The 23,392-nt window shown below is 40.7% G+C and overlaps 1 protein-coding gene across 1 annotated transcript in view; it reads right to left on the bottom strand.

The window, feature by feature from the left end:
• The window catches only part of PTPN4 (protein tyrosine phosphatase non-receptor type 4), a 136,046-nt gene that overhangs the window by 73,402 nt on the left and 39,252 nt on the right, over window positions 1-23,392 (bottom strand). Inside the window, exons 4-10 of the mRNA XM_056861377.1 lie at window positions 12,047-12,089; window positions 11,878-11,956; window positions 7,455-7,499; window positions 6,849-6,901; window positions 5,080-5,200; window positions 3,382-3,469; window positions 446-534 (exon numbers count right to left, since the gene is read on the bottom strand). Of these exons, the coding sequence (XP_056717355.1) occupies window positions 446-534; window positions 3,382-3,469; window positions 5,080-5,200; window positions 6,849-6,901; window positions 7,455-7,499; window positions 11,878-11,956; window positions 12,047-12,089 (518 nt within the window). The remainder of the gene's footprint in view (window positions 1-445; window positions 535-3,381; window positions 3,470-5,079; window positions 5,201-6,848; window positions 6,902-7,454; window positions 7,500-11,877; window positions 11,957-12,046; window positions 12,090-23,392) is intronic.

Raw genomic sequence — 23,392 nt, 5'->3', positions numbered from 1 at the left:
CAGGATATTACCAATGCACAAGCAAAAGGCTGCCCATACTTTTTTTTGAACTGAAACAAATCTGTGTGGTATAGTCGTTAAGATCGCTTGATTAGTGCAAGGAATACCTGGGTTCAATATTCTACTCATAAAACTCAATGGTCAGCATTGGACCAGTCACTCTTTCACAACCTAAACTCATTCTCAGGGTTGTTGTGTTGGTAAGAGAGGGTGGAAAACAAAACGTCCCATCCCCAGCTCCTTAGAGGAAGGATAGGATAAAAGTGAAACAGACATCATCTATAATTTATATGAGACATATGACAATTCTGAAGGGAAAAAAAGTACTCAATCTCTTTTTAAAAGAGAACTAACAGGAATCATCAAAAGATACATCTGAATGGGATATTTTAATGATGAACACTTGCAATGACCACAAAGTGGTTTCCCTTAAGTGGGTCCTTACCATAGAAAGGTGTTAATTCGTACCCTGTTCTTATATATTAGTATGCCTCCCGACATTACTCCAATCAAAATTTCATTGTTACTTTGATCCTACAAAAAAAAGAAGGAAAAAAGATGAACACATATATTCACCAATCACTTACATGTGTTAATCTTGCAAGTAAGGCTGTAAGATGTCTCCCAGATGAGCCTCTGGCAGTTGTAAGAGCCCTGAGTAAGGAAACACTGGTTTCCCAACTGCCCCAGCCTGCCACTTCACTCTACTCCTCCCTCCACTTATCTTCCAACATACTCAGGGGCCTTCTGCCATCTCCTTGCAGTCCAAAGTGAAGCCATACTTCACATATCTATGAAGAGGAAGACAGATAGACCAGAACACTGCCACTGAATCTGAAATGAATTGTTAACCAAAACTACAGCAGAGCCCCATCTGAGGATCTCACCTTTGCTATAAAACTATCTCTGATCACTTAAAATAACTTAATAACTTCAATATTGAATTTAAATGTTAAATTTGTTAAAATAACAAATAACTTAAAATGAGGATTTAATGGACTATCGTTAATAACTTAAAATGAGGATCTAATGGACTATCAGGACATTACTCGGCGCCTCTGTTTCCTTCTGAACTTCTCCCCTCACGCACATCCTTATTGGGCACAGACACAACTTCTGAACAGGGAGTTACCATGCGTATTTAAACACAGATTAGTTTTATGCTGAACAATGAATATGTATTTTCTAGCAGATTTAATATTCATGGATAAGGTAATGTGTTTAAATGGCCACAGAATCTTCCACACACAGGGTAGAACAGAGGAGAGGCAGAAAGGGCAACTCTATAGTTGTCTGAGAATTGGAATACTTGGAACATTAATTCTAAAGTATTATTTATAACCATGAATTAGAGTCCTATGCACTAAAGGGATTTAATCTTTCAATAAACCGAGCAGGAGTCCCTTTGGGGTAAAATGCAATCTATATGAGGTGCATAATTTCACTTCTGTAACTATTTTTATCCAAAAGGTCTTAATTTGCAGACACGACCACCACATATGCTCAAAGTTGGCAAAGATGGATCCACACAGCGTTTATATTCTGTAACTAGGTACATCTTATTCAGTTTATCTGGGGCCTAATACAATATATTATTTCGTAACAGTTTTCTATAACACCATACTTAGTACTTTTGCTGGACTGGATGCAAATATTGTATACCACTCTTGTTCTGAAATTTCACAGTGCAAGGACTTCTCCCATTTTTTTAAATAAAAAGTCAGCTTTTTAATAGATGTGGATTTCAGAAGACATTTCTACATTTGAGACAAAACTCATTTCGCGTCCTATCACGATTCCAATTCATTTAAGGTTTAATTTCTGCTTTTAAAAAATCAATTTATTTTCTCAGCTGGAAGAAACAAAACTATTTAAAATCAACATTTTCTTCTTTCCAGTTAATCACAGAAAAGCACTGACCAGATTTTATGGCATATTTAACACAGTTATTTGCTAACCAGCTTGTCCATGGTTTCATTGACTGAAAATCTGCACGGAAAATAATAGTCTAGAAGGGACATTGACAGGCTTAAGTCCTTTTGTGAGATATTCTTATTACCAACACATCACGTTTATATTTTGGAATCTAGTGTTTGGCATTTTTTCCCCATTCTTGGCACCAAAACTGCCTTGGCCACACTGACATATTAGGAAAGAAACAGAGGGAGCACTAGATAGTGATGCTCCTAGATCTATCGGTGGCTTTTTGACACCATCAACCATGGTATTCTTCAGGATTGCCTAATCAAGTCGGAGGCATCCTGCTCTGGTAGAGCATAGATTTCAGAAGACAGTGCTGGGAGATTCAGCTCTGGCTCATGGCAACTGTGCTACAGGGTGATACAACATTTCATTTTGTCCCCTCAAACTTTTAACATTTACATGAAACTGCTGGCACTCCTGTAGAGATCTGAAGTGAGGCACCCACAGCATGATAATGATCCCCAGTTCTTCTATGACTTTTCAAATGAATCAGATGCGGTGGTGGATGTGCTGAACAGAAGCTGGAGCTAGGAATTAAAGCTAGATCAGATGAAAGAGTTAGTGAAGTGTCCTTCTACCCTGAATAGTAGTTATGGTTTGTTCTGAACAGGGTAGACTCTTCCTAAATATCAGTTTCACTACCTGGGGATGCTTTGAGAGCCAGTCATCTATGTATTTTTAAGATGCATCTGCAACTCAAAGCGCCTCTCGCTATGGAGAGAAATTATCTGCATTCAATGTGTCTTTGAAAGCCTCTGAAACTGCAACTGGCTCAAAATGCCACAGCCAGGGTATTAATAAAAACATGCCATGATGATAACATTATTAGTGTTTTTCAATACCTAAATTTTTTTCCAGTATGCTTCTGAATAAAATCAAATGGGCTTGTCTTGACCCATGAAGTTCGAAACGATCTGGGACCATAGTACCTGAAGGACGTGTTGTCCCTTTAAGATCACCATCAGAGACCCTCCTCCAGGTCTCTTTCAACAGAGCTGAGGCAGGTGACAACGGGGGAAAGCCTTTTCCATGATGGCCCCATGTCTGTGGAACAGCGTTACCTAATAGATTCATCTGGAACAATTTTTGTTGCCATTAAGAGACTGTGTTTCACCTGGCTTTAGGTTAATTAAACAGGCTTAGTTATTTGTTACTATCCCTTGTTCTTGGTTTACCCTGATTTTTTTTACTTCATTTGTTGCTATTGAGTCTGAGCACTTTTACACTGTGTAAAATTCTATTTTCAACAGAATTATTTTACTGTTCTGAGCTGTCTTGGACTGTACTGTACTGGATACATACATGTAACAATCAGTTTTACAGAAGGTGAAGATATTCATATAGACAATGCCATGAGTTATTTTTTTCCATAATCAGTACTCATCTGTTAAAACTTACCCTTGCATAGTGCAATTCAACACCATAGAGTTCTAAGGTTCTGGCTGTGTTGAGATAACTAAATTCTGCCTCAGCAGGAGACAAACCTCTATAATGATAAAAACAGGCAAATCACAAAAATGCATAAAATAATTACACTTATTTCCAAACACATTTTGCATATTAGTTCATAGAATTCCATAATAACAGAGGTAAAAAGAACTCATTAAATGGTGTCCCTCGGTTATCCAATTAGTTATCTAGTTGCACAAAGTTCTGGTGTTAGAAGCTCTGCAACAGCGGGTCTGCCTCAGGAGAATGAAACTGCAGAATTCTAAACACAAGCACAATTGCACCAGTGTACTTTTCAGATGCCTCACTTAATACACAATGATGGCAGGTATTCCAGGATAAATATGTGTTCAATATTAGTACTAGAGGTGTAGTATCCCTTAGCCAGACATCCAAAAACTGAAACGACACAAAAAACAGACGTTCTGAGGTGACTCGCAGACATTACTCACAGGCCCTCAGCAGTGTGCCAAGCCTCTCTCATCTTTGCTTTCTGATGGGTCAATGTACACAAAAAATGACATTCAGGCTATGTGTATAAAGTATATATAAAACAAATAAATTTTGTGTTTAGACCTGGATCCCATCCCCAAGATATCTTATTTTATATATGCAAATATGCCAAAATATTCCAAAATATAGAAAAATCCAAAATACAGAACACGTCTGGTCCCAAGCATTCTGGATAAGGGATGCCCAACCTGTATTATATGACTAGTGTATTTTTCGCTCCATAAGATGCACCTGACCATAAGACGCACCTAGTTTTTAAAGAAGGAAAACAAGTTTTTAGAGGAGGCTTTAAAGCAGAGTCCCTGGAAGCCGGGCGGGGGGTCTTGAAAGTTCTCCACGCTGCCATCCCAGGCACCCCCCCACCCGACTTCTAGGGACTCCCTGGAAGCCCGGCGGGGGGGGGTCTTTAAACTCCTCCGCGCTGCCATCCCAGGCAGCACAGAGCACTTTCAAGACCCCCCCCACCCGGCTTCCAGGGAGTCCCTGGAAGCCGGGCGGGGGGGTATTTAAACTGCTCTGAGCTGCCTGGGATGGCAGCATGGAGGAGCATGCCCAGGCAGCGCAGAGCAGTTTAACCTCCCCCCTCCCCCCGCGCTTCCCGGTCCGAGGCTCAGCTGTTGGGCGGGTCCCGCCCAACAGCTAAGCCTCGGGACCGGGAAGCGCAGGGGGAGGTTAAACTGCTCTGCGCTGCCTAGGCAGCTTTGCCCTTCTCCCCGGGGCCGGATTCACACACATTCACTCCATAAGACGCACAGACGTTTCCCCTCACTTTTGAGGAGGAAAAAAGTGAGTCTTATGGAGCAAAAAATACGGTACTTCTTCCTGCAGCAGTACATGGAGGATTTTAAAAGAACAATTTCTTCAAAAGAACTGAATAAGATAAACAAGCAGTAACAGGTATAATCCAGAGAGCTACCTTAGGTGTGACCAAGACCTACCTACACACAATTTTTTTCTCTGAATAAGCAAATCCTAAGACAATATCATAAAGTGCTTTTTATATCCTTTGAGCATGGGTTTTTTTTTGGGGGGGGTGGCATGAGGGCAGCTGTCCAAACACCTACTAGATACATGGAGGTAACACAGTTTGCAAGATTGTAACTTTAATGATTTAAGCTTTACATTAACCCTTACATATGCTGTTGATGTAGTTTGGCAACTTCTTTTTCAAAGTCTTGTGGCTGGCCAGGGATGAATGAGTAGTCTGAGAGGTAGCCTGGGAAGTTCTCTGAAAGGTTGTAATCTCCCAGCTCAGCTAAAAAAATAAAAACCAGTCTGTTCAGCAACATCCCAATTTGAACACTTTTCCTGTCCATGTCAAACAACAAGACAGAAAAATAAACTTTTCCTCCAAATCTTTCTAAAAATATTAAATGGAATAAAAAACCTAACAAAAGTTTCTAATGCTGTTTACTGCTGTTTGAGGGCTGTGCTTGTGCAAACCTTAATGCCAGAGTACTTTAATTTACATATTGCTCAAACAAATGCTTGTTTGTTGGAGAGTCCCACAACTTTACTTACTCTAGCTAAGTATGTACAGGACCTGCAACCTCAGTCTCCTTGGTGTTAGCTATATTAGTGTATTTAATACTCTGACAACAAAGTACCCTGGTGTTATACGATCTGAAGAGAAACCAGAGTATGGTGTTAACGTTTGAGTATTGTGTTCATGTGAATGATAATAAGCAAAATTAGGTACTTTTGTACAGTGTCACGAGTGATCACTGAAATCCACAATAGTAAAAGCACTACTTATATAACTAATTTCCTTCGAAATACAGCAGACTCCATTCCCAAGAAAGCAAGCTCTAGTTCAGTTTTAAAAGCCACCAGCTTCTTTGGGTGTGGCAGCTACGGTAGAGAGAACTTCAAAGAAAGACTGATCTACATGTGATCTTCTCTTACCTGTTCTTAAATTAGTTCTTGCAGCATAAGTGCTTTATGGTGCAATCCTAAACATGTATGCTCAGAAATAAAACCCAATGAGCTCAACTGGACTTATTCCCTACTAAGTAGGCTTAGAACTGCATCCTTAGTTCTGGAGTCTTCTGTGCTAGTGGTACTTTATTAATAATCAGCGATACCTTTCTCACATGGCTCATCATGCTCAGTAAAACAACAGAGTAGTATTTCTCAGTTGTGTTCTCCCATAGTTCTTTGCCTGCTCTGCATAACTGAAAGCAGTTGCCACAGAGCAAAAGCAGTCTCTTTTCACAGACAAATCAAAAGTACACATAATTCTTTAAAGAAAAATGTACGCACTTGTTCACTGTCTCGAATTCATTTTTGAGTTGGAACAGAAAAGAAGGGCTAAGAAACATGAGAGTTGTTAAACTGCCTATTAGGCAAAAACAGTGTATGAAATGTGTTGTTCTTACATGCAGGCACAGTGTATGTCATTCACAATAATAGCATTCAAACAGATAGTAACTTGAACACAGTTAAAGTAAAACCATTCTAACAAAAATATCACACTTAGAAAGTTCAATATTTACATTGTCAATCACATTTTGAGATCTATGCCTTGGGTATAGGTATATTTTTAACTGGTATATTTTTAACTTGGGTATATTTTTAACTGATATTAAAAATTCTAGCAACAAACTACACTGCCATATATTTTGAATTTGATAAGTTGTTCTACACTTTACATCGATTTGAATTGATAATACTAAATAGATAACAAAACAGCAGAAAAATAATAAAAGCAATAAAACACCATTAAAAACTCTACATTTTTTCCTACAGCTGACATACCTAAAAGTTTAATTTTTTAGTTAGATTTTTAACCCACCTCAATCCCTGTCCTCAATCCCTGGCTGAGGCCGAGTTAGGAAATTACTAAAATACATTTTTTAATTTAAGTACATTTAAAATTTTAATCTGTTAGAAACAGTACTTACACTGAACAGCATAGGAAGCCAAAAGTGCAGCAGTATTGTAAGGGCAAGGCAATCTATTAAAAGATGAAAAGTAAAACACTTAAATGGCAGTAATCTTCAAAAGCATCTGTTTTTTTCTAATTTATTTGCATCACGTTGGCTAACAACAGCTGAATCATCAAGTGGACAGATTTCCATTTAAGAGCATACAAATATATAAAGATTTTTTTATATTACAAGTTTCAGGATTTGGATGCTACTCTACTGCCATAGGTGCAAAGCTACACATACTTTGGAAGCTTCCAGGTTGCCAACAGATGTTTGACATTGTCAACTTTGACATACCTAGCTGCCTATTTAGGAAGGATGAGAGGACTGAATCTACTCTCATCTCTCCCTGTGGGAACGGGGGTGGGGGGAGACAGAGTATGCTGATTTCAGTACCTTCCAGCTAAAGATACCAACAACTTGTAAGGCATTGTGCACATAGTTACTTCCCGATTCTGTATCAGGAACGATATGTGCAGCCTGTACATACAGGATGCAAAAATCCAGCAATGCAACCACAATATTTACATAAATAGCTGTCTCAAAAGATACACAGGCCTCATGGCTAACAAATCTTACCTTCCAGAAAGAATGTCTTGCTTAATTTGCAAAAAATATTGGTACCTTAAAGAAAGGGTAAACACAGCACAACAGATCAAACAAAATTAAGATCACCTTTGAATTCAGCACATGCATTTTTCATAAACACTTCATAAAATTTCAAAACACTGAAGTGGAAAGAAGTAAGTCACAATGTGGTCTACTACTGAAACATCAGCATATTATCTAAATATATACATAGCAAAACAATGCAAAAACGTATCAAGATTTAACACAACCATAAAGTCCTTCATATAGCTCACACACCTGTCTAATTCAATAAATAAACATAGACATGACAACACTCAAGAAGATACAGGAGCTTGTTTTGCACTAGAGGTCCTTCTTATACAGAAATATATCATGTAACCCACTGGATTTTTATATATTCATCACACTTTGTGTATTGAATATGGAGAACTTGATTTGATAGAATATGGAGAACTTGATTTGATACTTTTATAGTTATTTTGGTTATTTTATATAGCATATAAATGTTTCAACAGTCAACTACATCATGCTTTAGTCCTTAGCACTCTGATATTTTTCCATTTGGTTTGCTCAGATCAGTCTCCTTTTGGTTTTCTTGCAAGTCTCATATTGTCATTTCTAAACCATGTATGCTAAAGAAATCTAAACAGCCATACTGGCCTGTCTCCAACAAACACTGACAAATATTAGTACTGATGTGTTATTCAAATTTGATTCCAGACAGACAGACTGTGGGGGGAGTATGCGTACCCAATGTGTATTGGATCAGATTCTTTAATGTTCCCTGCAACTCAGTTTATTTTGTCTGAAGAAGTTTACTGGGACTGGATTTCAAAATCAATCTGACCGTACAAATGTCTGGACAATTACTGGCTTCCCAGAACCACCTGACCATGAGGTCTAACAAAACTCCCTAACTACTGGTGACTTTTATACAGAGATATAATGTGGTATACTTTAATGCACCAAAATTGTGATGCAATATTTCAAAAATTTGACTTGTATGTTTTTGCTATTAGGACAGAACGAACATCTTATCCAAATATGAACTGGCAATATGATTTGGCTAATGTTATTCATATCTTTATTATATTCTTATTGTATGGTTTTTTATTTCACCTAATAAACTCGTCCTGATTAACCATACTTGTTTAAAATATTGTCGAAGGCTTTCACGGTCAGAGTTCATTGGTTCTTGTAGGTTATCCGGGCTGTGTAACCGTGGTCTTGGAATTTTCTTTCCTGACGTTTCGCCAGCAACTGTGGCAGGCATTTTCAGAGTAGTAACACTGAAGGACAGTGTCTCTGGAGACACTGTCCTTCAGTGTTACTACTCTGAAGATGCCTGCCACAGTTGCTGGCGAAACGTCAGGAAAGAAAATTCCAAGACCACGGTTACACAGCCCGGATAACCTACAAGAACCAACATACTTGTTTAGTTTTACTCTACAGAGTCAAAGGATCTAAGATGTCCTTGTGTGAGTAAAAGGCATTTCTGCCCATGTACAGAGGGGTGTTGCCAATTATCAGTTTTCTTCAGCAGCCAACTACTGTACCACATTATAGAACATTCCAGTGAAGCTAGCGATCTTCAGGAGTGGAGAGGGAAGAAAAGCTACACTGGGAGAGAGAAGAAAAGCCAGATTGCGCACATGTCTTGGATCCAACCCAATATATGACTGGTATTCTTAATTATGTTGGGCAAGAGGACTGCAAGTTGGAAAAATTTCATTGGTGAACAAGGCAATCCTATTAGGTTCTCAGGTACCTTACCTATAAATATATGATGATCTGATATGGCTATTCTAAGACAGGAATAAGAACTAGAGCAGGAAAGTTTATCCTGGATCTCTCTGAGCTAAAAATACTTAATTGGGGAACAAATGTTATCCTTGCTAGTTCAGTGCCTAGTTCCACAGGCCTCAAATTCAAACAACAAATGAGCAAAGCAGCTAATGGTTTTTATCTATAAATGCAATTTGTGGCTATTAAAAGTGTGTGCCAAATATTTATCAACTCAAATTCCACTGCAGACACATCAATCAAAACTGATTAATGCGTCCACAATATTGTCACTACACTATACAAATAAAGCACATGCTTTTATGTATACAATACAGTAGTATTCGGCATTATTGGTTTATATTCAATGAGACCTACTTGCTGAGAAGCACTTTCCTACTTCTCCCTTCTGCTGCAGTCTATTGAGTCCCCCTGTGGGAAGGGGAAACTTGCAAAATTCTTCTCCCCCTCCTTCTGACGATAGAAGTGCCCTTTGTAGTTGTAAACATGGTATAAAATACAAACCACAGTATTTTCACCAGCCCTAAGAACAGTTGATCTAACACTCAAGTATTTGAGTATATTATTTTCGAACAAAAGACCATAAATATTTTTTTTCTTCAGATTGAGGGGTTAAACGTTGCAGAGAAGATGGTCCTGAATCAAAACTAGAATGATACCTTGTGACAGATTAGCAGTCCAAATAAAAGGTAATAGCGCAACAGATGACTTTTAAGACTTATTAGAGAAATCTTTATAATTTCAACTGACACGGCACTGTTATCAAACGCCATTTTCTATTGGAATAATAGCTTACAGTGAGCCACAATAAAGTCCTTGTATTTTTTTACCCGCTGGAGCTGCTCTTAACAAGTGTCCTCACTCTGCACATACCAAAAAGAACTATGGCTTTCTTGTACAAAATGCTGCCTTGAGGCATTATAGGCCCTGGGAATAATCCCATGATCAATCTCTTCATGCAGGTTTATTTTGACAGTTGAGATAAAATTGACCTACAGTGTTAAGCTGGTAACATCTTTCTTGCTTCAAAATGTTGACTGATTTAATTTAAAAAGAACTGTCACAAAAATTTATATGGCTTAACTATATGTAAAAAAAATGGTCTCTACTTATAATTGGCACCTGAGAAATAAAGTAATCACCACCACCACCACAACAATATTTAAGGATTCTATTAATCTCTGTGTGACACAGAAATCAAACTCGGCGAATCAGTGTTGATACAATCAATGAAACTGATGTAGAAGTCTCAGTTATTAAACTGAACTTATTTCTCCAAAATGTGAAGTTTTCGAGTAAACGTGTATAAACTCAATTTCATTTGTTTCCTGAAGAGTTCAGGCTCATGCCTAATATGCAGTGTTGGTGTACTAAAAAGCTATTTTTGTGGATTGTTATTTATGCAAATTAATTTCACTTCGTAATACTGTTCTTTCACATACACAATTATTCATTGGGTAGCAATGGATAATGAAGGCATTAGGAATTATAATTATATTTAAATTATTGTTCTGACCTGTTAGCCTAAACGACCTTGCAAATTAACAGAGGAAAGTTAGCATTCTTTGCAAGAAGATGCAGCCTACAAGTAGGTATCTTCACTTGACAACTTTCAGTAATAAACAAAGTGTTCAAGTCATACTTTACTAGAACGGCATGACAGTTGCTTCCACGTGACATGTATTTGTGCTCACTTGGCTTTTCCTAGCAGACATCATTTGACTGGCCTGAAGTCTAGCTATATGGAAGTTCGGCATCATTCTGGTGACATGAATGGCCCCTGTGGCCAATTCTAAAAAACCCTTAAAAGGAAAGCTTGTTTTTTAAAAAATAGCATTCAATTTGTAGAGACTTATTTGAAAACCATTCAGTGTAGATTGTTTTATTGTACGTATAAGACAGAAAGATGGTGCTGCCTGGGAAAGGTTTTGCTGGCAGGGAGAGACAGGAAAAGAGAAAGTGAATGCAACACTGTGAGTAATCAAGTACACATGGATTTTAATTAGCTGTTTTCCAAATATACTGTATATACATATATTGTAACCCACTTTGTCACTCAACAACATGGGAAATCAATTAAGATTAAGGCTGCTTCAGCAAAATAGTGCTCTGATCTCACCAGTAGGGAGGGTATAGGAAACATTTAATAAAAACAAGCTTTCATGATCATGTCTTAGTATATGTTAGACATGTAACTCGAGTGTAAGAATGTAATTTTTAATTAGTAAGACATTTAGGAAGAAAGTCATGTAGACTTTTTGACATCAGTTTTAATTATTCTAAATTAATTTACTTGCCATTTTACAAAATGGTCTTTTCCAATAGATACGGCATCAATATTTGGAGAGAGAATGGTGGGGGTAGGTGAGAATATGATAGAAGTCAACATAAAATTGTGGAAGTGATACAATTCAAAAGTTTGTGCCTTTGTGTCTCAACACTCAAAAGTGTTGAACCAAATCTAGGCCTCTTATCTTTTATGGAAATAAGAAATCTCCAAGATCTTCAGATGCAATCTAACGCACATACATTGTATACCAAGTAGAGCTGCAACCTATGTAACAGAACATTATTTACATCAACATAGATTTAAAAAAGAGATTGATACCGTGTGTATTCTTCTTGCAGCTTATTAGAATCGCTTACAAAAAACTTGACTCTGAAGTTTAAACTGTGAGGAGATCCTCCTAAAATTAAATAAAGACATCAGTTTAGATTACTTTTACATCCTAAATTAGAAAAATATTTTTATTCAAAATAATAAAATGTTTGCTCACTCTTCAACTGTTTCCTGATAGGCTTATTTGGATCCAGCCACCTCTGGGGGGAAAGGAAAGATAAAATAATTATATGTTTTCCCTCCCAATCAACAGCATATCAAATAACCACCGGAAGTTATCAGCATGTTTGCAGAAATCAATATTAGCAACAAACACTAAGAATTATAAATTATATTTATCTGAGATAGTCCTAGAAAGTACCACCTAGTTGCTAAGCTCTTAAAACGATCTTCCCTGACAGCTAGCCCAAGTGAGCCTCTGGTATCTGCTCCAAGACCTGGTAAAGGACATACTGATATGCAGCCAAATGAGGTGTGGGTGTTATCAGCTATGCAGAAAAGAGATTTACCATGAGATCTACCAGGCTGGCTGTGGAATATTTAACCTTTTTCATCATCTGTAATTGGAATACAATACACTTTGAGAAAGAATGATAAGCTTGCTGAAGTTTACCATTACAAAACACCATTTTCTCCAGGCTAAAATCTATAGGATGTAGGCCCCTGCTATGCTTAATGGCAGCAGCATGCACAGACAACCCGATGTAATTTTTCAAGCAAAAGAAAACCAGGTTCTCTGGACAGTAGCTGCATTGCTCTCTCTCAGTTCTTTCTATAAGAAGGAACTGAGCTGAAACTGTGAGCGCTAAATACAACAGCAATTAAACTCAACACTAGAGGGAGTATACGGGGAACCCTGTAAGGTAAGATCACTCCAGGTACTACGGTTAAATAAAATGGGCTTGAATAAGGATTCTAGCATGCCTAATTATTGTCATATTCTAGGCACAAGCCAGTTTTCCCCCACCTCAATATGCCACTATTTTCCCATACCAGTTTTACTCCTGGACTAAGCAGTACTGTTTTGTTTTGAAAGTGCTTCAACTAGAAAATGCTGGCAAGCCACTGAGGAAAGCAAAGCGCAGATTCCAGAACAGCTTTTAACGTTTTATATGGTCAAGCATTATAAATCTATGCTGTTGTGTATGATTTCGGGGAAAGCCTGTAATGTCCTAAAAAGATCACTTCATAAATACTCAATCCCTGAGGGGGAGAACACAGCAAGATAATAAACACGGGATAGAGGGTAGACAAGGTTCAGTTGGGGACCTGTTGGAAGATTTCACCTTTTAGAGATGTATATTACAAAGGGGGGGGGGAGACCACGTGCATCCTTTAGGCAACTAGCTTGCACATTTCTGCCCTAGAACAAACAACTGTCAGCATGAACTATAAGCCAAAGGGTTACTGACCATATGCACAACATTCAAGGATTGCTTTCTAGGCCACTGACTTTCAGAGCTTGCACTCTGAATAACAACAACAAAAGCACCATCACAAAAAGCACCCATAATCTCAGCTAGTGCACAATCAGTACAACTCTATTTTTAGAAAAAACAACAAACATATAGCATTAACCAGACTACCAGAAGACTTGATGGTACAGTCAGAGATGCTCAACGGAGCAATATTTCTTCCTCTCAGTTTGTAAGAAGTTTGTAAGCCAGAGTGTTTGCCCTGTTGCTGGGGTACATAAGGGGTCTTAAACCCCTGATGTTGGTATGACAGTTGGTACTGGTAAGATTTATTGTACTGGTAGGAATGATGAGGAAAATACCTTTGCTTATAGTTGCCTGATGTCTGGGTCGTCAGGCCCAGTGATTTGGCATTAAGCTTGCTTTTCCTCATCCTATCAAGGATAGGGTCAGTTTCCTCACTGAAGAGATATTTCCCTTCAAAGGACAAGTCTTCTATGTGTGCCCTAGTATCCGCAGGGAGTCTGACCCCGAATCAGATGGCGTTCGGTGTCGAGCCACCTCAGTCAGAGTCGAGACGTTCTGGCGCTCAAGAGGGGATCAGCGATGAACTGTAGGGCTCCTACCCCTCTCGCGGTCCACAGGCATCTTGGCAACAGGGGAGCAGGACTTTCAGCGCCGAGGCAATTGGGGCTGTTTAGGTGAAGCCCATTCTTTGGGCGCCGGGGACTGGCATCGAGAGTCGGTGTCAGGGGGGGAGTGAGTTTTGTCCGGCGATTTTGGGCAGGACAGGGACTCACTTTTATCTATTGCCTTCTTGGACTTAGACATGTCATCCTTTGATTTTTTTCTCTCTTTTTTTCCACAGGGGGCTCTGAAGCCGCTCTTTGCGTCTCAGTGGCCCGGGAAGTCGAAGGCACTGTGGAGGTCAACATGACTGATGGAGTTTTAGATTATTTTTTTTGTAGTAGGCTCCATTGCAGCCATGAGCGACTCTTCCCAAAGCAAAACCTTCAGCCTTGAAGCGCTATGTCGTCTGGGCTTGATAGTAAAGAGGCGGCAAGAGGGGCAGGAATCCACAATGTGGGATTCGCCCAAACAAAATAAACATTCCGAATGTTTATCATTCACTCCCATCTTCATTCCGCGTCGCAAACATTTGTTGAAGAGAGCCATTTGAGAACAATAAAACCTCCGACAACTATCAAACAGTTTGCTCTGATCTAGAACACGTTCTCCCCTCCCCCACGGCAGCGAAAGGAGAACTGACGGAAGGAGCGCTCCCCCCTCCCCTTTCAAATGACCGTTGGGCAGGAAAATGGCCGCTCTCGGCACGAGGGGGGGTGCTTCAAAGCTTCGAGACGCTAGAAAAAAATTCTCCATGGCCGGCCTGCGCAGTCCCATGCGGGACTGGACTGAAGACACGACGACGGAGGAGTTACTAGATTAAGAATTTCAACTGGAAATGCCAAAAAGTAACAGAAGAAAACACAGCATAGTTTCTAGAGCAGCTTTATCATTCTATATCACTGGTTCCCAACCAGGGGCCCGTGGACCACCAGGGGTCCACGAGAACTAAACCAGGGGTCCGCAAAACAAAGTTATAAGCCCATAATAAATTAATATTTATGCGGGCGGCATGGCGGTGGCTCGCAGGCGCAGAGCGCGGCGGCGTGCGGTGGTGACTCGCGGGAGCAGCGTGCAACAAGTAAGGAACATGTGGGGGCGGGGAGGGTGCAAGCGAGCCTCACACAACCACACACAATAGGAGAAACACTCGTCAAACCTTGTTTGATGATAGCTGTCGAAGAGGTTTTAAGGATGGAAGCCAAAAAGAAAATATAAGAAATACCTCTATCGAACAACACGGTAAAAGCTCGAACTGAAATTATGTCAAATGACATCGAGGAGCAGCTTGTTTCGAAAATAAAAAATTCGCCATGTTTCACTTTGCAGTGTGATGAATCGACAAACGTTTCTAATTGCAGTCAGTTGCTCGTATTTGTCTGCTTTTTAGACAATGACAACACTATTAAAGAGGAATTATTGATTTTGCGGAAACTGGAAACGACGTCAAAAGGTATCGACGTCATGAATATAATAGCAGACTATTTTGAGAAACATAGCATTATGTGGGAAAAGCTCACCGGCTTCTGTACAGATGGCGCTCCAGCCATGTTAGGATCATGCTCCGGTCTAGCAACATTAATAAAACTGAAGAATCCTTCAGCAATAACAACTCATTGTATCATACATTGTCAGGCGTTAGCTTCCAAGACTCTTCCTAAAAGCCTTGTTAATACCATAAAAGTGGTCAATGTTATTAAAAGCAGAGCCTTAAATACACGCCTTTTTAAAAAACTGTGCACTGAAATGGACTCCGATCATGAGACTCTTCTTTTCCACACCGAAGTTCGTTGGCTATCGAAAGTTCAAATAACCTTCCCAGCATATTGCCTAAGAAAAGAGGTTGAGCTGTTTCTAGCCGAGAAGAAAATTAAAAATTTACAAGAGCTGTTTTCTGATTCGAAAAGTCAGATGCATTTGGCTGACCTTGTGAATATTTTCTCACATTTGAATAAACTAAACACAGTTGCAAGGTTCTGGAAACATAAATTTAGCAGATGTGGGAAACATTTTTATGTTTGAAGACAAACTGCGTACCTTTATTTTCAAACTTCAATTATGGGTAGGCAAAAACAATTATTCTGCGTTTGTGACATTAAAAGCACTGGTCGATGATAGTAAAGATGACATGATCACCGCAAACATACAAGTCAACATCAGAAGTCATCTGCAAATGCTGGTCGATGAATTCCACCGTTACTTCCCGGAATATAACCAGACCGAATCAAAAGATACCCAAAAGCTGATTCGCAATCCTTTTGGTATTGCTGTTGAAGAGGTTGCAGAAGAAATCCAGGAAGAGCTCATTGAATTCCAAAATGATAGGAACTGTAAGGATGCGTTTGAATCAGTTTCTCTTGAAGAGTTCTGGTGTAAAAAAGCAATTTCATATCCTACAGTTCGGGGATTCGCCTTGTGATATCTTATGCTCTTCTCCACAACTTATTTATGCGAACAAGGGTTTTCTGCTTTGCTTATAATTAAGAACAGGACCAGAAATCAATTGGAAGCAAGTGATGATATTCGTGTAGCTCTGAGCAACAGTATTAGCCCCAGAATTGCCCAGCTTGTAAAAAGGATGCAAGCTCAAAAATCACATTGATTTACAATTAAAAGTTTTCTATTATAAAAAATATATTCAAATATTATTCTAAGTTTAATGTTAAACAGTTATGATTAAAGTTTATTTTCAAATTCTCAGAATTTTTATTTTGAACCTTGGGGTCCCTGCACCGAACAAAAAGGTCCTAGTGGTCCCTGGTCAAAAAAAGGTTGGGAACCACTGTTCTATATGGTAAAGCATTATTCACCTACATGGACAACCACAGATTATTATTATACTAGCTACAGCCAACTATCTGTATTACAGTGCACACATTTTAAAAGTAGCAGACTTACCTATATTTCCCATGTGGTAAACAGGTTGTCTGCATTTATGTCAAGTTCAGCTGGCAAGTTACATAAATGCTAAATCACTATAATGACAGTGGTTTCAATAACCATACCACTAACACTTCTACCCCCTAAGAAGAGAGGTAATATTTCCAAAAATGTTGAAACTATGGGCAAATTTTTTTATCCCAGCTTTGTTTTGCTTTTTACTGAAAAAAAAACAGAATTGTGGGGGGCGGGCAGAGGGACTGTAATGTATTTGTGTAGTCCTCTCTGGGGGCAGGGGAACATCATTCCTGGAGTCCATGGGGTCTTGTAATCACAAGCCTAGTCACTCTTTCCTTATGTGGGTTATTTTATTTAGCCATGTGCCTTAACCCATCTGCGCCCAGACAGCCATTGCCGCTGCCTCCACAGTTTTTGAGCTTCCCTGGGGCAGACTGTGAAGGCTGCCCTGACTATACCTTTCTGCCCCCTGGTCCCACCCTGCTCCACCTAGGTGAGCCTTGCTGCTGGGCTCAAGAGCTTGTCCTGCCATGCCAGGCAGTTTGATGCTGGGTAGCCTGCCACAATGTGTTACTTATATTCCCTATCAAACCTATTTATACTTCTGCATTAACAACACAAAATGTTTCATTCATAATTTAGGTAAGGCCATTAAGGACTGCTGCGTGGAGGCCAAAAGAGAGAAGATTCACAATATCTGACACTGTGGGATCCAGCTCTATGTTTACAGCATACATAAGAATTATTATCTAATGCTGAATGATTGTCCTGCACATTTTTTTTCATCCTCTACGTTTTGAGTAAGGCCATGTCTTAAAAAGCACTCCACTCTACTCCCTCTAAATGAAAAACAGGTTTAACACAAGTTTTTTTTTCAGTGCCCCCCCATTTACCAATGTTTCCATTGGAATTTTAAATCCTCTTAAAGTTGTGGGTTCCCCCCTCAGAATTTTCTGTGCCCCCCCCCAAACCCTCACATCTCTACTGCTGAGGAAGCAGGTGCTGCTTTTTATGGCCTCGTTATGTCTATAGGCTGCCTTCGGTAGTGAATCAATCTGCATAACCTCATCTCAATGCAGATATGACAGCTGTAATAATTGGGTGCTATAATAACAAAGTGAGAAACTGTTATGCCTTTGTGGTTTGGGATAAGCAGAAGACATCATCTATTAGGAAGAGCTGTGGTTCAGTGGCAGACCACATGCTTTTGCATGCCAAAGCTTCCAGGATCAATCCCTGGCATTTCCAGTTAAAAAGATCTCAAGCAGCAAGTGTTTGGAAAGGCTGTTTCTGTCTGACACCTTGGAAAGCTAATGCCACTCAGAGCAGACAATACTGTGCTAGGTGAAGCAACAGTTTGAATCACTAAAAATCAGCTTTATGTGCTCATTATGTAGTTTATCACCCCTTATAAAGAACTTTGAGACATCTACTACTGTGTGTATATCTGTTCAAAATGAAAAGCTGGCCTCTTAAATTTAAACGAGTATGTTTCTTAAATGATACTAATATCAATGTTTAAAGATCATCTGCTGCAGATGAAAACAGGGGTATGCATCCAGACAATTTGCACAGATGCAAGGGGGCTCAACTCGATTCCTCCCTCCTGCTGCTGCTTTCTAAACGCCCCCCCCCCCCGCCCAGCTCCAGGAAGTGCTCTTTCTCCCATAAGCAGGAAGGGTGTGTGTTTTAGTTTGCAGTATCCTGGAGGAAGCAGGGAAGTCACACTGCCCTGACAGAAATCCCTTCTCTCCATGGCAATCTCTAGTCAATCCAAGCTATGATCCTTTTATTTTAAGAAAGCTGATAAATTGTATAAGACATGGATATGGTGATATTATATTTTATAATTATGTACTTCTGAACTGTACTTTTATGTATTTGTTTTCCTAATGTACTGCATGGCTTTTTATTTTTATTTTTTTGGTTATGCATTGAAAGATATGGCACAGAATTTGTGGTTTCCTGGTGAAAATGTTTCAATGCTTCCACTAGAGATGTGAGGTGGAAATTTTTTGAAACTGCTTTATTTAACTATGGAAAATTGTCCATTTCTAAAGAGTGCTTCATAAAATTAACAACAATGACCAGGTGCCACTGCACATTCACATCTTATCATATACAGGTCTCTGGGTGCACTAAAATCAGTATGTCAAAAATATTCATTGCCTATGTGTTTTTTGTTCCTTAAACAATGAAAGGGAAGTGCATGCATGGTATCAGAGGCATGTTTGGGCACAGCAAGGCTCCTAAGCCTCTCCAGCCCCAGGCACCACCCTGATACAGCATTATAACAATCAAAAACCTTGGCGTATTTTTAAACCATTGAATAGAGGCAATGTAAATAACAAAACTTTTTTATTTAGAAAAATTTAAGGCTGACTCTCCAGGAACCTGCCAAAAGTGGCTTACAAAATAAAAAGAATAAAAACAACACATTAAAATATATTAATTAAAATCCAGCATTGGGGGAAAAACAACAAGCCAGCATAAAAACATACATGATAAAAAGATACCACAGACAGCTTAAAATGAGTTTCCAGGCTAAAAAAAATGGCCATTAATGAATGGCCGCTTTCTCCCTCTTTTCTCCCGGGAAGGCAGCGAATTGGCGAGGTCCCCACGCACATGCTTTGCACAAGCGCGTATTGACCTCTCCCTCTTTCACTACATTCCCGGGAGAACTAAGTCGCGCAACAGAGGAAGGAGCTCGCCCATGAGTGCCGGGAACCCCGAATCGACTCCCCACCGGGATACTTCTGGGCCCCGGCAGCAGCAGCGGTGGCTGCTCCTTTCCCTGCCGGGAGGAAGGCACTACCCATCCCCAGCAGGGAGAGCGGCAGCAGCACCTTCTCCCCACCCCCCAGCCAGGATTTGATGCTCACCTCCGAGCAGCCTGCTGCCTGGATCTCTGCTGTCAGAGGGGAAGCGACTGCAGTGGCCCCTTCCAGCGCCAAGGCTGCGTGCTTCCAGCCACCCAGCCTCTACCCGGCGAAAGGTTGCCAGGTGGAGATTTGTGGTGGCAAGAAGTGCGTGGACCTGGCGCCAGAAGGGGCTGCCACCGCTTCCCCTCTGACGGCGGAGATCCAGGCAGCAGGCTGCTCAAAGGTGAGCTTCAAACGCTGGCTGGGGGGGAGGGCGTGGGGAGAAGGGGAGAGAGAGGTGTGGGTGGGGTGGGGGAGGAAAAGGTGCCACCGCTGCTTTCCTGGCCGGGCAGTGCCTTCTACCCAGCGGGGAAAGCAGCCGAATTTGTTTGCCCCGGAATATGTCCCTGTGCGTTCTATTTTTTGAACGTGGGGACATAAAACGTGAGATAGGCCAGGGACAAACAAATTCGATTATGGCCATGCGTTAATGGCCAATGTTTAAAAAAATCAATCCCTAAATTAAAAGCCTGCATGAACAAAAAGGTTTTGGCCTGGTGCCTAAAAGAAAGTAACGCAGGCACCAGGCAAACCTCAAAGTCTCACCGGAGTCCCATCAATTGTCAGTGGATTGTTAAAATGTTTGTTCAAAATTAGGTCACGGTGACTTCTGGAAAAAAGTTGTATCAAACAATCCCTTGGGACCTTATTTCTTGTAGCATAAGCAGACTTCCGGTTCCGGTGCCGATCGCCGTGGCAGCGCGAGGCTCGCGCTCCGGGCTTCAAAGCGGAGCGGGGGGAGGTTTCCCCCCCCCCCGGACAACGACGCGGCTCCCCCAGAAGGAGAGGGGAAGCTGAATTGACTGCCAGCTCGCGTCCCGACCAAGATGCGCCCGCTGCCTCAAAACGGCGGGGAGCGCAAGGAAGGGAAAGCGGAAAAGCCGAAGCCATTGGATCTGTACGAGCCTGGGAGAGCGGCGTGAAACGGCACGGAGCAAATGCACAAGGTTTATTTTTCTGAATAACAATTTTTAACAATTAACTCACGGGGGTGACTAACCAGTTATTACAAATAAGGAGAAGCATATTTGATTTTGCTTTCTATACTCGCTAACATCAACATAGAGAATCTTGGCTTTTTGCCAAAGCATTGCGCACTTGAAATTCCAGCTGTGCCATTTCAGACCGGAGAAGTATCTAAACAGGTCTGAAAGTGTGTGAGATGTTGGCAATGGAACACTGAAGGATATTTATTATGCTATGATTCTCCAGATTTGACTGTTGATTTGAACTCTGCTGCATGAATCAGAGAAAATGTTTTAAAGAGCCTCAACAGATACAGTTGAACTGATGTTTAACTAATAACTCTCACCCCCTCTCACTTTCCCTGGATTATAGCAGCCATTTTAAGTTTTTTTCATGGGAGATAAAAAAGATAAAGCTAAGAAAGACACAGAAAAGCACCCTAAAGTACTAATAAAAGAGACCAAACAGCTTCAGATCCAACAATCTTTACAACTTAAAAGAAGGGCTTCTGTCACCAGCCCTGCTCTCTCACCAGCATCTTCTCCTGGAACAGAGTCAACAATAACAGTCAAGATGACTAAAAAACCTGATGCCACTCTTAACTCTCTACAAGAACTTTTGACTAAAACTCTTCAGGAGGTGACATCAGTCAAACAAGAGGTGGCAGAAGTCAAACAAGAAGTGGTCTCAATGAAGCAGGAGATGGAATCTGTTAAGCAAGGCCTAAACCAAAATGCAGTGGCTATTACTACACTTCAAGAATCTATCTCATCCCTGACAGTAAAACAGGATAAGCTTGATGCAAAAGTCCAAAAACAAACAAAGGAAAATAAAGAAACCAGAAAAAGGGTTGATGCTCTTGAATTGTCAATGGAAGCTGCCCAAGAACGCGACGAATGGCGTGACGCCAACACTGCAATGTTGGAACTGAAGATAAAGGAAAGCTGGATTCGTATACGTGGTCTCAGAGAAAAATGGAGGGTACAGATTTGAGAAAATATTTGAAAACAGTATTGGCTGAGTTTTTACAAGAAGATGATGCTGTGGTGGAAGGTATGATAATAACAGCCTATAGACTGAACTCTGCCATCTACCTCACCTCTGAAGGTAGGGGCACAGATAGCAGGGCTTATGAGGCAGATCTTAACTGGTGGGCTGGGCAATAAGGGAGAAGGTGGTCATTCAAGTACTCTGGCCCCAAACCATATAGGTAAGAATTTTGAACTGTGCCTGGAAACAGATGTGCGACCAGTGTGGATCTTTCAGTATGGGGATGATACAAACCCTGTATCCCACCCCTGACAATAGTTGGCTGCTGCATTTTGGATTAGTTGAAGTTTCCAGACTGTTTTCAAAGGCATAACAGTAATCTAAACTGGATGTAATCAGAGCATAGAACACCATGGCCAGATCATGCTTTTCAAGGAACAGCCAGCCATAGACGGCACATCAGCTTGAAGCTGATAAAAGGCACTACATGCCACAGACAAGCTCTATACCTCCAGCTGTACACCAGGATTCAGCAGTACCCCCAAGCTACAAACTCCTTCCTTCAAGGGGAGTGCAACCCCCTTCAGGACAGGCTGACTCCTTAGTCCTCAAGCAGCTTTGTCATTCACCAGCAGTGCCTCAGTCTTGCCTGGACTGAGGGCTTCAGTTTACTGGTCATCATCCATCCCATTACCATCTCCAGAACTTCCACAAGTGCTCCACCCAGCCCTAATGAGCTGGAGAACCATAGGACACCAATTAAGGCTGCAGTGAGTAACCCTCCAAAGCCCAGCAAGGACACCCATAGTTCAGATCACAGGATTCATGGCATAGGGCTTTATCTCTTTGCGTTCACATCAGTCAGCAATCACATAGGACTTTTGTGACCGCAATCCCATAAAAAAGGGCATTCTGCACAAAAAGGGAACCTTGAGCACAAACATCTTAGGGGAGAACAAATATTGTTGAAGTATATGTCTAACAGTGCTTTGCTCAGAACACTTACAAGAACTCCATCTCTGGATATAGACTTTAAGTAGAGGATTCAACACCTCCAGCTGGGGGTACAAGAACAACACACTCCGCAGAGGTATGCTGAGTGGGTGTCTGCCCAACACTATTACAGATACAACTGTTCATTCTGTCCCCCGTAGCTAGTCTGTGTATTCCCCAAGCAACATCCCTGTCCCTAAACATTTGCTAACTGTTAAGTGCATATACAGTGCAGTGGACAAGAGAGGCTTGCAGGTATGCTGGCAGCATAGTATAATATTCTCAGCGCAATGCTATGCCCCCTCCCTGCAAGTGAGAGATATAGAGAGCATAATTACAGTCAGGGTGGATTACCAGGCACTCTATTCCAATCCGTACCACTACTGATGCCTACAGCCTTTCACAATCAAAACCCCAAGAAGCAACCCCAGCAGACGGTGCAGACAAAGGTCCCCTGCAATTCTCTACAAAGGGCAGGTAAGTGTCAGAGCAATAGTTTCAACTATGCTCTCTAAAAAGTACAGCCTATCCATATGGAAACCCTCAAGGTAGAAGTGGATCTTGCAAGAGAACCATGTGCAAACCCATGGATCCCACTTGTTCTTTACTGCTATTGTGGAAAATTACTATGGGCTCTTTACAAGCAGCCATCCATGCAGAGGAGGTCAGGATGGGCTCCATTCACAGTAC

Source organism: Euleptes europaea, chromosome 15, assembly GCF_029931775.1.
Source record: "Euleptes europaea isolate rEulEur1 chromosome 15, rEulEur1.hap1, whole genome shotgun sequence".
NCBI classification, from domain to species: Eukaryota; Metazoa; Chordata; class Lepidosauria; order Squamata; family Sphaerodactylidae; genus Euleptes; species Euleptes europaea.
This window is presented reverse-complemented; position numbering and strand designations above follow the sequence as displayed.